This window comes from Lepidothrix coronata, unplaced genomic scaffold, assembly GCF_001604755.1.
Source record: "Lepidothrix coronata isolate B3197 unplaced genomic scaffold, Lepidothrix_coronata-1.0 Scaffold15, whole genome shotgun sequence".
Classification (NCBI taxonomy): domain Eukaryota; kingdom Metazoa; phylum Chordata; class Aves; order Passeriformes; family Pipridae; genus Lepidothrix; species Lepidothrix coronata.
Window position 1 is genome coordinate 2,715,193 of NW_016690195.1, and position 13,468 is coordinate 2,728,660.

The 13,468-nt window shown below is 46.5% G+C and overlaps 1 protein-coding gene across 1 annotated transcript; it reads left to right on the forward strand.

Moving 5' to 3' along the window:
* Positions 1-11,893: 11,893 nt before the first annotated feature.
* Positions 11,894-12,860, forward strand: ODF1 (outer dense fiber of sperm tails 1). The gene is made up of 2 exons (XM_017806338.1): positions 11,894-12,244; positions 12,428-12,860. The coding sequence occupies exons 1-2, from the start codon at positions 12,015-12,017 to the stop codon at positions 12,735-12,737; spliced, it is 540 nt and encodes a 179-aa protein (XP_017661827.1). The 5' UTR covers positions 11,894-12,014; the 3' UTR covers positions 12,738-12,860.
* Positions 12,861-13,468: the final 608 nt, after the last annotated feature.

Below are 13,468 nucleotides of genomic sequence, written 5' to 3' on the forward strand. Positions count from 1 at the left end.
ATGCCTTACAGCTCATTTTAAATCAGTGTAACTCCAGGGGACTGTAAACTATTCCCAGAACCATCCCTGAAGGCTTGACACTAAGGTCCTGTCTACTTTAACACTGAAGCTCTGACTTCTGTGATCAGGCAAGGTCTGCCCAGGCTGCTTTGCTAGCACATGCCTGCACTCATCCTAATTATGTTCTTAGCAAAGATCTTTGCTTTTGTGGGCTCCAACTTTGCCCATACTGAGATTGCAATAAGGTAACTGTAAACCAGACTAACCCCCTGGAGGCTGCTGTGTCTCTTCTCTTTTGCACGGAGTCTCAGGGTTGTTTTGCCAGCAGAGATTTCCTGCAGGCATGCAGGAAACCCACCTTAGGTGGGTTCTCTGTGGGGGGATGCTCCAGGAAGTTGAAGTTCATCAGTCAAAAATGTTACAGCTGCAGGTCCACAGTGTCAACGTGCACATATTAAAGCCCCAATTTCTGTACCAAGTAGTTGTAATTATGATGATGTCTTAATCCTCTTAACACACGGTTTCTTTACTATGGCTACTTCATAGCTGAACCTTTTAAACCCGTTTCTATGAGGAAACTGGTAGCTGAAAGATTGGGGAATCACCAAGGACATGTTTTTCTTTCATCATGAAGTCATCTGTCAGTGCTGCTCATGACTGGGATAAGACAGGTAATGACTATCAGGTGTTGCTAGGATTGCTTGTCTGCACACTTCCTTAGTAGCTTTTTCCAAAAATGGGCAATGTGAGGCACGGGGATGGAGGAATGGCTGCCATGAGCACAATGAACAGAACATGGTTTAAGAGTGTCCATGAAATTCCCTTTGTGTAGGAACCCCCTGAAGGTGTGTCACTAGCAAATTTCTGCCTGCCACCACTCGTCCCTGTTACACAGCACATTGCCCACTCCTCTCTGCCCATCTGACCCATCACTGCTAAAAGCCATTAGCACTCAGACGGTGGACAATGGGATCTTCCCTCCTTCAAAGATAAGCAATAAATGAAGAGAAACCAGGAATACCTGTTAAGCCTGAGGGTGCTTCTTTAAAGAAAGATTCCTTTTAAAACAAAGGGATTCATTCCACAACAAAGAAGGCACTCCAGAGAAGGTGTGATGTTGATATGCAGTGCTGATAACATGAAATGTGGCTCCAACAGGATTTTCCATTCTGGTTTATCTAGTCCCTTGACACATAAAAAAGGCAGGATCCAGATCTTCAGTTTAACTTAAAAAATCCCAAACCTCTTAGGAAATTCTTTTTTACACAACATATAATTAATGTATGGAATCAGCACTGGTTATTCCTGACAGGTTTAGACTAGTTCTGCACTTGATGGTCTAGCAGTGTTTGTGATCTCTGTCCCTGTGAGATGCTGTGGGAGGAAGGGCTCCAAAACAGTCAGTAATGGCAGGAACCCAGTTGTTAATTTAAAGAAAAGCCCTCTCCTCCAGTATAGTTTCTGGAGCAAGAAAACTGTGCAAGAGCTATAGCAACATCTGGAGCTTTCCTGGTTTGGAACAGGTTTTCTGTTTCAGAAAGGATTACACACAAGGACAGAAAGCATTTTCAGTGGTGTTGCTGGCGTAAGGTCACATTCAAAGACTCTCATATCCCATGCTTTGTGACTCAGAAAACAGCACCCGCCTCACATGCTTTTATAGTGGTGATGCCCACACCTGAGCGAGTTCCCTGCACCTTCCTTATGGCAACTGGGGAGAAACGGGGATCCAGCTGTACAGCTGCTGATGGGAATAGCCATGCCCTGGGAGCACCTCTCTCCTTCGGTGGCTGCAGAGAAAATTTAGAGGGGAGTGGACATGTTTGCTGTAGAGGTTTGAAGAGAGTGAAGCCCATCAAGGCACCTGCTGGCTGCAGCTGAGGAACATCTGCCCGACCCTGCTCTGAAGGCAGTGCCACCCCAGGTGGGGGTGCTGGGAGGCTTGCAGGTCCCACTTGGTGTTGGGTGATGGAAGGAGTTGCCTCTTGCAGTTGTCCATCCTGCCCCTTTGTTAGACATAGTTGCCCCAAAGCAAGGATGTGCTCCTCCTGTAAATCATCTCCTCACCCACAGACGTTAACGTCACTACATGTCTGTTGGTCCCTGTGCTCACCGCAGCCATGGGCATGACACTGATGCAGAGCAGAGCAGGGCCCAGGCAGAGCAGCTGAGTAGTGAGGACAAACAGGAAAGGCAAGTTCAAAGGCAGGTGTGACACAAAGGAAAAAGTGATGTTAGTAACACCAAGCCAGCAGCAATAGCAGCTGCTGCACATGGCAGGCACAGCCCCGTGTGGCCCGCTCGTGTCCACTGGACATCACATCAGGATATGCCGTGGCGGCACCATATCTCCAGCTGGAAATGAGAAAGAGTCTTCCCCAAAGCAACCAGCACAGGCAGGACTGTTAGAAGCAGGATGCCAGAGTAAACCTAAGCCTTGCTCATGGCCACAACATCCATGTGCCTCTCCCAAAGCAGCAGCCCTCACAGACCTGAGCCCGGGAGGTACAAAGCACCTGCCTGATGCATGTGGGCCATCTCAGTGATCAATGCTTCTGAAACAGGGTGTGATCATTACAGTTCATCAAAACACAGGCTTAATTTTAAACTCCTCAGTAATACCAGAAGTTACTGTCTGACCCTGTCTCACACCCTCACAGTGCTGCCAAAGGAGGAGGGAAAGAATTGTAAATTTACACGGTGGCATATGGAGCGATTCAGAATTCATCCAAAATGAAGATGATGAGAACAACATTTTTGTCAGGTCTTTGATCCCTTTCAAAAATACAACCCTCTGGATGTGTTTAGAGAGGGCTCATGCTGTGTGCTGGGGTTTTTGTAATCACTGCTGACTAGAAGTGCCTGTCATCTGATTTGTGCATTTTTCCAATCTGTTTTATAGTACAATCAAATTACTGTTCCCACATCATAAGAGATCCTTCACAAGTTTCTTGGGAGAGGACGACAAGTTCCAAGGCTAAGGTTTTTGTCCTCTAGAAAAAGAACTTTTCCATTTTTCCTTCCTAAACCATTTAAGTTGATAATTACCCACAGAGGCTGAAAATCGATTCAAACAAATCTTGGCTCATCTCCAGGTATTCCCCAAAACTGGAAGCCAGCAATTCAAAAGAGATAAAAATAGAATGAAAGAAAAATCCATAAATTGAGGAACTTCATATTTCACAATACTTAAGTGGTGAAAACATTTCTTGTATAGTGGCATGTCAGGATGTACCTGATGCTTAGAGGTATTTCCAGGTAGAGGTTCAAATCCCTGTGACTGGCCCTAAACCACTGCAGGAACAAGATAACAGAAGCCCTTTGATTTTAGCCACCAAGTTGTTTACATCTGCTCTGAGGATACTGTAGATAACACCTTTGAGGCCCTAGGATAAACTCACTGAAGAATATAAGGCTACCACAGCTCCTGTTTCACCACGCTTAGTGCCGTGAGGTGGGACCTGTAAGCTGCACAGCTCATCCTTCTAGGCCAGTGCTATGGCTGCACCTTGCCAGGGAGACCCTCATTGCAATCAGGAAGTGCTCATCCTTCTTTAAACAGGAAAGAATGCAAAGGAAGGCAAAATTAGGGTTGGTGTTTTCTTGTCATTCTCAGAGCCTGTGCCTTGTTCCATCTGTGTGGAGAGAAGCTGTCACAGAAATGATGGGAGGCTGGCAAAGAGACCTGACTGCCAAAGGAAGACACTGTTAGTAGCCTGGAGTGTGCAGCCAATGTTGAAGAGTGGTATAAATTTAATTTGTAACTCATTTCTTATTAAAACTGACAGATTTTTTTCTTCCTAGCAGAACAGACAAGAGTGGAAAGGTTTCACATAATCACTGATTTCACTGAAACTTGACAGCATTATCAAGCCCTTTAAATCTTTTTCAATTTTATATGAATCCCGTAAAATATCAAAACACCAGCATGTAAACAAAGGACTTCAATAAGCTTTGTTTGGTATTTCTATTATATTCCAAATTGGAATGAAAGGAGATGTGAAATAATCAACTTTCCCAAGAAAATGTGATATCTGAAACTGTCAAGGAGTCCAGTGACCCCTGCTGATGGACAAGTCACCTCCTGAAAAGTATCCTCCTGCTGCAACAAATCCAGCACACCTGCCACAAAGGGAATTCTTGTTCACATCCTATCGGATGCTCGGGGTCACCCTCCAGGGTGGCAGCTCCAATTGCTAATACTGTGTTTTGGAGAGGTACTTTCTGAAGCACACTTATGGAAATGTAGAGGTCTTCACTGATGCTTGAGTAACACAGGCACATCTCTGACAAGTGGGTAGGCCTTAGCTTCATCCTGCAGAAGAGAAAACAAAAGACACATGCAAACTCTTTTCTGCTGAAGAGAACATGGATACTGAAGAAATGAGAGTTCTCATTTAAAAAGTTCTCTCTCACACTGCACTAGCACATTGATTTCTACTCCTGCAGCAAAGCTGGGTTTCATTTGTAGGGGACTGACCTGGACAGAAGCAGATGTCAGACTGAAAACTAACAACATCAAATGCACTTTTTCATACCAAACAACATTTTGTTTATTTACACTTGAGTGGACAAGATACCTGCAACAGAAGAACAAGACCCAGCAAATACACTACATACTGAACTGCACAGGCACCAGTGGCTTTTGGTACTTGTTCTCAGATGGGGGTTTGTACCCCAGGGGTGTTGTGCACAGCTGGATAATACCCACCTCTCCCATTCATCCACCTGAGAGCTGGAAAGCACAGTCTTCAGCTGCTCCACAATTTACATCTCTTCTGAGTGCTCAGTTTGTTGAGCTATTTGAACTAAATGGGAGCAGTAGGAATACAGTAATGTTGGCTGAAAACAAAAGCTGAAGCAAGAGGATTTTCAGAGCAGCTTTAGGGCCTGAAAACTGCTGCAATCCTGCTTGTGCTAGGTGATGTGGAGTCCTGTAAATGACTCTGGTTGTGACAGAGAGAAAAAAAATTCAATTCATCAGCAGGCCATTCTCTTTAAGCATTGCAACAGCTTTCAGATACTACCTTTGGGAAGAGTGGATTGGCTTGATGGAGGGAGTGAGGAGCTCTGCCATAGCATCACCCCCTCCAAATGTGCATGATAGCAAGCAGCCGCTGCGAGTGCATCTTCCAAGTGGTCTGCACAGCCCCACCAGTGTGAGAGCAATGGCAGGGGCACAGCCAGGCCAGGCCCCCCACATCTGAGGGGCAATGAGCAGGCAAAAAGCCAGATCTAGTGGGGAGAATTTGGAACATTTTGGGGTTAGAAGAGGTTCAAGAAAGGGCAAACTTGATGAATGAACACAACTGACATGATATGGAAGGCACACCATGGGCTTTTGCTCTCCAAGGCGTGATGCTGCAGGATGTTTTGGTCAAGATCCTGTGTACTTATGGGATAAAGCATCTTTAGCAACAATGCTCAGTACCATGGTGCCCTGAAATGTGCTGGCAAAAGACCTATCACTGCTTTAATTGTATTCAAACATGCAGAGTTAGAGTGAATAATACCATGAGCAGGTAAGGAATTGATTAACTAGTTTGCTATGAAAAGGAAGGGTGACACTCATTTTCTTCCACCTGGACTGTTTAGACAAACCTTGTTATGAAGAAGGACATTTGTTCATTTAGGTGTAAGAAAGCATAGTCCTGCCTCTCAGATCCTCGCCACTATGTGCCAGTGGGAGAGCAGGAGTGGAAGAGAGCCCAGGATGATGAAGGAAAACAAGGAAAAGACAACTTTTTAAAAGTTGACTAGGCATCAGTGTGTCTGAACAGCAGTGTGAGGAGTCAGTGCAAAACATTCAATGAATCATTTAAATTTGCACTGGAGGAATTCAATCGCTCCATTATGAATTCCAAGTGGAGAAAGGATTCCTTGAAGAAATACATAAAAAGCAGTTATTGATATAACATGAATATTTTTTCCCATGAAGGTTAAAGAGTGTTAAATATGTCAGTAAAACCAAGAGAACATCAAAGGATATCTCATTTGCATAAACAGTGTGTTGGCAATCCAGAAATACCATTTCCAGGAGTTAATTCCTCAGGTTTGTATGGGAAGTCAATGCTGCTCCAAGGAGCAGGAGGGTGAGCTGGAGCCTGTCGCCCTGGGTCTGCTCTAAGGCTTTCAGCAATACTTGGCTGGACACCTAGGTGCACAGTTACATGGCTAATTACTTCTGTTCCATATGGAAATTAGGAGAGGGGAAAATGATCATTATTATCCATTTGAGCACGTGGTTACCTGATTGCAGTGTGTGGCTGAAGTGCTCTGTGTGCAATTGCACTCTCGTCATTTAAACAGCATCTGGCTGGTCCAAACTGGGCTTAAAGTGATATCCTTACACCCCACTTAAGAAGGCATTTGGAGTGTTAAGAGATTCTGGATGATACCTGTAAATCAGTACATCAGACACTGTCAAAACTTGACAGGTCTGAAAATATATTGACCAAACTCTGAATTGATCAGTTCTTGCTGAACTTGATCTGTTCTTGCTCAAAAGAAATCAAGAGAAACTTTGAAAGAATGGTCAATTCAGCCATTATGTCTGAAAGGACAATGAAGGCAGCAGTGCTCCAGCCCTGGGAGTTAGATTTCGGGGTTTTGGGGTTGGGTTTTTTGGTTGTGGGGGGCTCTGGAGGGGGTGTTTTTTGTTTTGGGTTGTTTTTTCAAGTTTCAGATCATTTGGAGTATCCTAAAGCCCATCTCTATGGACTCCCCTGACAAGGCAGATTCTGAGCAGACAGCTCCCTGGCTCTGCACCATGGGCAAGAAGAGGCAGTCACAGCTGACATAAGCAGTGAAGGACATCTTCCGGTTTCCATCTCTTCATTCTGCTTTTACATTTTAGGAGCTTCTCAGCTTCATGGGTTTTAAGAAGACCTTGACAACCACGGATGCTAAAGGGATCAGAAACAATGAGCCAAAGAATCTATACTGTGTTTAACTTGTCTGTGTTGGGATGTTGCCTTTAAGGTCACTGTGGGAGTAGTTTCAAGACAACCTGAGACTGACAAGGACTGGATCAGAGATGGATGCTGTAGTATATGCAGTCCTTCATCCTCCTCCTCATGCCAGGTCAGAGCTGACTGTGCAGGATCCTTAGGAGTGCAGCAGACTTGAAGCAGTAGGATTTCCTATTCCATTGATAAGTAAAGAACATTTCAAAACAGTCCTTGCAAGCTAGGCTTATTAGTGGACTCCCTTGACAGCCCCAAATTTGTTTCATTGCCTGATCTTACTAGAAGTCAAAACTCACCTTGACTTCTCAGGGCAAGGACCTGATTAAGCTGAAGCCTTCATCATACCATAGTGGTTTTACCCTGCTGATTCTCCATGTCCCAGTAATATGGAGCATCCACGCATCAGCATGTCACCAGCAATTCCACATTGCATTTACGGCACCGGCTGACTTGCAGTGAAGGAGAACCACTAAGAGATCCTCTTTGCCTGAGGGAGTACTGGAACTATCCCACTGGCAGCTGGAGTAACACTATGGCAGAAGTCCCTCCTTCCCCTAGGGAAATGGAGCTGAGTTGGTTCTTGAAATGACGGACAGCATACCTTCAAAGTGGAGTTGATCTGTACTCAAAACAATTCCCATTCATCCACATACCTCCTCAGAAGTGTTTGGTGCCTCTTTCAAGTGGGGCCAGCTAGTCAGACCCACAGAAACGTGAGTGCCACTTCCCCATGCCTGAGAAGTCCCCAGCTCCACAGCGGTGACGTTGGCCAAGTCACCTGCACAAGGTTGGTTACTCCTCCAGTGTGTGTCCATAATTACCTCTCCATGCCCAGAAGGGCAGGCAAGCTCTCCCACAACTCACAGGAAATAATTACAGAGCAGCTCATCTTCCTGCAGCATGAAGCTCTTCCTGTTACATCCCAGAGGCACCAGCAACATTACTCATAGTGGGTGATGTTTCCCAGCGTGATTCTCTCACCCCGGGTCAGCCATCCAGCCCACTCCCACCTGGGGCTAGTCAAGCCCAGGACAGCACATTGATGCAGGGGAGCTAGGGAAGAAGGGGAGTAGAGAACATGGCTCTGGCTGTGGGAAGCAGCCTATCAAGAAATGCTTGTTTAATGCACAGCAGATTAGCCTGTCTCAGGAATGAACTGTTTCTGTAAATCAAATGGCTTCTCATGAGTCAGGAGCCCAACCCTTTATTACAGCATTGCATATTTTCAGAAACGGATGAAAAAGTAGCAGGCATTTTGGAGAAGCTGTTTCACACTGCTGTGGGTCTACTTCCAATTTATTTGCCTGGTTGCTGTGCCACATCCACAGCTCCCAGATTCACGTGTGGAGTAGCTGAAGGTGGTGCAGCATGGTGCTGCCGTGGAAGAGGTACCCTCCCATCCTGATCCTTCCTTGATAAAGGAGTTAAAGGCAAAGGCAGGTGACTTCTTGGGGCAGCTTTGCTGAAGAGATGCCTTCTTAGCAGCTCTACCTGCAGTACTCTTCATTCTCCTGATCTGGAGGTGCCTTGAGTCTCCCTTGTTTTCTGCAGGAGTGAATGTTGGTCTCTGGTGGAGACCCAGCAGCCTCAGAAAGTCTTTTTACCTGCTTATGGTGGTGCCTTAAGACGCAATACCTGCCTTCAGGAAGTGGGCCTCACAGCCACGGCAGAGAGCGAGCTTGTGTGTCACTGTGTGTTGTCCTTGTCTGGTGATATATGGTGGTAGCTGAGGGACTACCCTCACCCCAGACCATAGGTAGGCTGGAAGAAGCTGGGAAGTGGGACCCTCATTCTTCACTTCCCTATAGCTCTGCTTTGTGGAGAGAGGTGACTCCCCACCACCACTGATGGAGTCCGTGGCCACCATGTCTCTCACAAGGCACCATACAGGCTATTTTTGTTTGGGTAGTTTAGCACAACAAGCACTATGGAGAGTGGAGTGGAGTAGCCCGTAGCCTGGAGGCTCGGGAAGACCCTGTGTCCCTGCAAGCTGATGCACTCTCAATGATGAGCCCAGAGTGTGGGCCTAGCAGGCTTTTCAGGGCTGGGAAAGTCTGAATGAGTACTGAGTTGTTTAAAATACCTTTAACTGCCTCATCAGTCATCTACTCTCAGTGACGTTGCAGATGATACCAAGTATACCATGATCTTTTCAGAAAGAAGCAAGACTATGAGAGAAGGCTGGGAGAAAAGGCGGAGAGAAAATAGAGGGTGGCAAGACAGACATTCTGGATTGTTTGAAGTGTGTAGCCAAAACCCCAAGTCAGTTTATGGATCCTCTGTGTACCTCTCTCCCACCAACTGAGCTATGTCAAGCCTGGGCTCGAAAGGATTCACCAGCACAGAGGGGCCCAGGCGGTTGCTTTGGCATCTCTAAGGAAAAAACTTGCTCCATCCAACCTGTCACTACTGTGGTATCAATATCAGGCCACACATTTTTCCTCCAAAGGGTGGTGGGTGATAAACCTTGTCTTTATCCACCTGAGCAGGTCTGTCACTTCCCCACCTGTCCCCCATTTCTCTCACTGTAAAAGGAGCAGGTAACATCAGTAATTCAGGGATTTTTATTGTTAACATTTGTTGGTTTTTGTGTACCAGGCTGAGGGGGGATCTGAGTTCTCAAAACCTTTAAGACCATGGGTTTCTGTGTAATGCCAGCACCCAAAGGGAGTGAAAGCCTGGAAGGGGATACCAGACAATCCATCCACTGCCATTGTTTGCCAAGAGAACCAAATCAGTCTTTCTCCTCTGAATGCTTTTGAGGTCTATTTCCTAAGAATGACATCCACAGATGTCCTCTGTGGGGGCACTACTGGAAATGATCATGTAGGGCTGAGAATGCTGAAACTAAATTTGTAATACTCAGCTGCTGTAATCTGCAAACAGTGCTAAGTGCTAGAAAGAGGCAGCAGCCGCCCTCCAAAGCTGTTTTCAAGTACATATGATCAAGAGAGTCACTTGTCAGCCACAGCAGGTGCCTACTTCTGCTCAGACTCAAGGAAGTCATGAGGGTGATCACCATGCAGATCTTTACAGAAATACCATAAAACATGAGATGAAAAATAACTATTGAGTTGTCTAGTCTAGCCACTTATCCATCCCTTATAAGTACAAAGTGAATGATTGGCACCAGAAGACCAAAGGTTTAAAGTAGGGGTGTTTAACTAAAAACAGCAATAAAGGTATGAAGAAAGCAACTCTGCTAGCTGCTAGCATACAATTCTGGCTTAGCTGCTGCAGAAACAGGAAACAAGGCTACAAATTACTTTCATAGCTCTGTATTTCCATTTGGTTTAAAAACTACAGCCCAGTTTTCAGAAAAAATACATTACAAAACTCATTACAAAAATGAGTTTTTATTATTTTTAAGCACTGATTGCAAATATAAGTGCAGGTATGCAGCTAGTGTGAAAGGGCCCCCGGGGATGAACAGCTCCACACAGAAGTGTTTTGGGAAGGCTCTGTAAACAGGTGTTGCTGCCCCTGGGTTCACTGATTCCACAGAGTGCACTCACTGACACAGTGTTTCATCCTCCTGCAGGATTTTCTGGGAGGTTTTGGGACATAGTAAGATAAGGCAAAGCCCGTGCTGTTCCCAACACATGGCAATGCACACCAGGAGCACTACCAGATGCCGTGCTTCTGCCTGTGATGATAGGATGGGAAACAGGGCAGAGGAGAAGAGCAGCAGCTTGGCAGATATCTGTTTGATTGATACGTGTCCACAGACACCTAGTTATCCTATGTAAGCCCTCCAAGGTTATTTTGCCTGCAGGTCCCTCTGCTCAGTGCTCTGCTTGTGGGTCATGCTGATGATCTCCAGGTCTGGGAACAGTCTCCCTGGGTGCGAATGCCTGCAGGGAAAAGCTCTCATCCCCTAGTATAAAGATGCAACCCAAAGGAGTCAGCACCCTATGGGCACCCCTGCCTGCAGACCTTTCTCAGTCTCCTGAGGTGCTCATGGTGAATCCTCAACCCCCCCAGTTTCATGTGTCAGGAAGGTTTAACTTCAAATTATTTTCAAGCTGTTGTTTTCCCTGCAGAAATTTTACATTGCTACACATCCTTGTGTTCAGCATCTTTGCTTTGTAGTGGCTCTCGTGGTCCCTACTCTGTCAGGATGCTCAGTTCGAGTGGTTTTCTCCAGACCTCATCTCTTCAGATGAGGCTTGACAAACAAAACTCCCTCTGGGAAATAAAGGGTTCAGATTCACCAGGCAAGAGAGACCTCCTAAAGGACTCTTTCATGTATAGCCAAAGAAACTAGAGAGTGTCAGATTTCAAAGGCAAAACACTGCCATCAGAAAGGTGTACAGGCTCCATACAGAAGGGACCCTTCACAACTTGGCAGCCTTTGAATTCAGCTTTTAAATAAAATCACTGAAAAAGTGATGCAAAAGTAATAACACATAAGGAAAGGGGATTTTTTTACGGATGAAACTACCTTTCAATATAAAATAAGCTGTCTCTTTTGATTTAATGATAAGCCAAACTCATATTTTGTCTTGGGAAAATAACACATCATCCAGCTCACCACTGGGCAGATGCCTGAGAGACGAGGGTGTTGGTTCTGCTGAGGCTGGGATTAGCTTCTGTATCACTGGCAGATACGGAGGGAATACGGTTCATGTCTTGGGCTCCAGCACTTCATCAGAGATGATGGGGTGGAAAGCTGATGGTGAATGTAATTCCTGGGAATTGTGGACAGCCACACCGAAGCAACGTTGTGCATGAAACCACATCCAAGTTATGCTCCCATGGCCTGTGGCTCTGCTGCCTGGCCACTGTGCACATACCCCCACTGTGCCCCAACCCCCCGGGGTGTGTCCCTGGGCTCCCTGGTCCATGGGGGGAGTGGCAGCAGCGGGTGTGCACAGACTGGGCTGCGCTTCCCATGGCGACTGTGGAACTGTGACCCTTGATGTCATAAGGTGCCTGCTGGAAGGCTGCAGGAGCACTTGTGGCTCTGCTCACACGCTCACCACCAAATGAAAGTCTCGAGGCACCTGAGTTCATTCATGCCCTGACACACTTTGCAGCGTGGCAATGTCGGCGCGCGGTTACTTTCCGGAAGACACCAGCCAGCACCTGAGGCGGATACAGCGGCAGGTGAGGCTGCTGGACCTGCGCCTGCAGCTGCTCCGTGAGAAGCTGCTTGCAGCCCGCCTGCAGAGGATGATGACCCGTCACCGCTGCTGCCTGGAACTGTCCGAACCCCGACCCCCGGCAAGAAGAGCCCTCCCCGCAAGGCTGGATGTGGAGCGACGAATCAACAGGTAACAGTTGCCTGCTTTCTACAAGCATCAGCACCCTTTAAGGTAGGATAAGGGAAGTTTGGCATTGCTATCAGGAGCAAAGGTTGAAACAGATAAGTGGGATGGGAGAGAAATAGCCATTTTGGAGAAGTAAGTTGGAAGGTGAATGGGAAGGTAAAGGCTATCCTCTTCTTTTAATTCCAGAATACAAAGATTTAGCAGGACATTGAATTCGTCTCATAGTCAGTGTCATTTGGCTTTGATCGACATGAAGGATTTTGAGCCCAGGGATGTCAGTGTGGAGGTGAAGGATGGGAAGGTGACGGTGTTAGCAGAGCACAGGGAGGAGCGCAACACCTCAGTGTCAAAGACATGTAACTACAGAAAATTCATGAAGGAGTTCAACCTGCCACCAGGGGTGAGCGACGATGAGGTGACCTACTCTCTGGAATCCAACAGCGTCATGAAGATTGAAACGGCACCCAAGGGCTGCCCTCAGCTCCGGGACTACTGAGCTGAACCCAGGCACAGTCATTCCTCTGCCACATCCCTTCTACCCACCAGCTTTAAGTCTGTCCTGCTGACTGTGTGCTAACAACTTCTCTCACCTCTTCCAAAAAAGAAGACAGCACTCTGAGCAGATGTGTGTGAGCCTCATTTGAAGGGGTTTGGAGGGCAAATATAGGGGTGCCAGAAGGGAAACATGAAGATGTTTTTGGGCATACGTGGCTGTGGTCACTTGCTGGGCACTGAAGGCAGGGCTGGAGGTGGTAGGTTTAGGGCTTACAATCTCATGGATTTTAAAGGCTGAGAGGCACCAGCTATGGTCAGTCACATTTCTGTAAGGACACTTCTCTCAGTCCAACCTCTTCCATTTGAGCTGCAGGATGTTTCTAGAAAGAAAACCTTGATGATAAACACATTGAGGAGAGAAGCCTTCTCCCAAAAAAAACCAAATTGTGCTCTTTGTCCCCTTGGTTTCATTCTTGCAGGGACTGCCTGGCTGGAAAATAACAGCTGATAATAAATTTTAAGCTTTATGGGCTTAGTGTGTAGCTGGGTCAGTAGAGAACCATACAACCATGGAATGATTTTGGTTGGAAGGGACTTTTTGAAGGCCATTTACTCTAGCCTCCCCCCCTCTCCGTGAGCAGGAACATCTTTCACTAGAGCAGTTTGCTCAAAGCCCCATCCAACCTGGCCTCTGGGCAACCTGTTACAATGTCTCATCACCCTCAATATAAA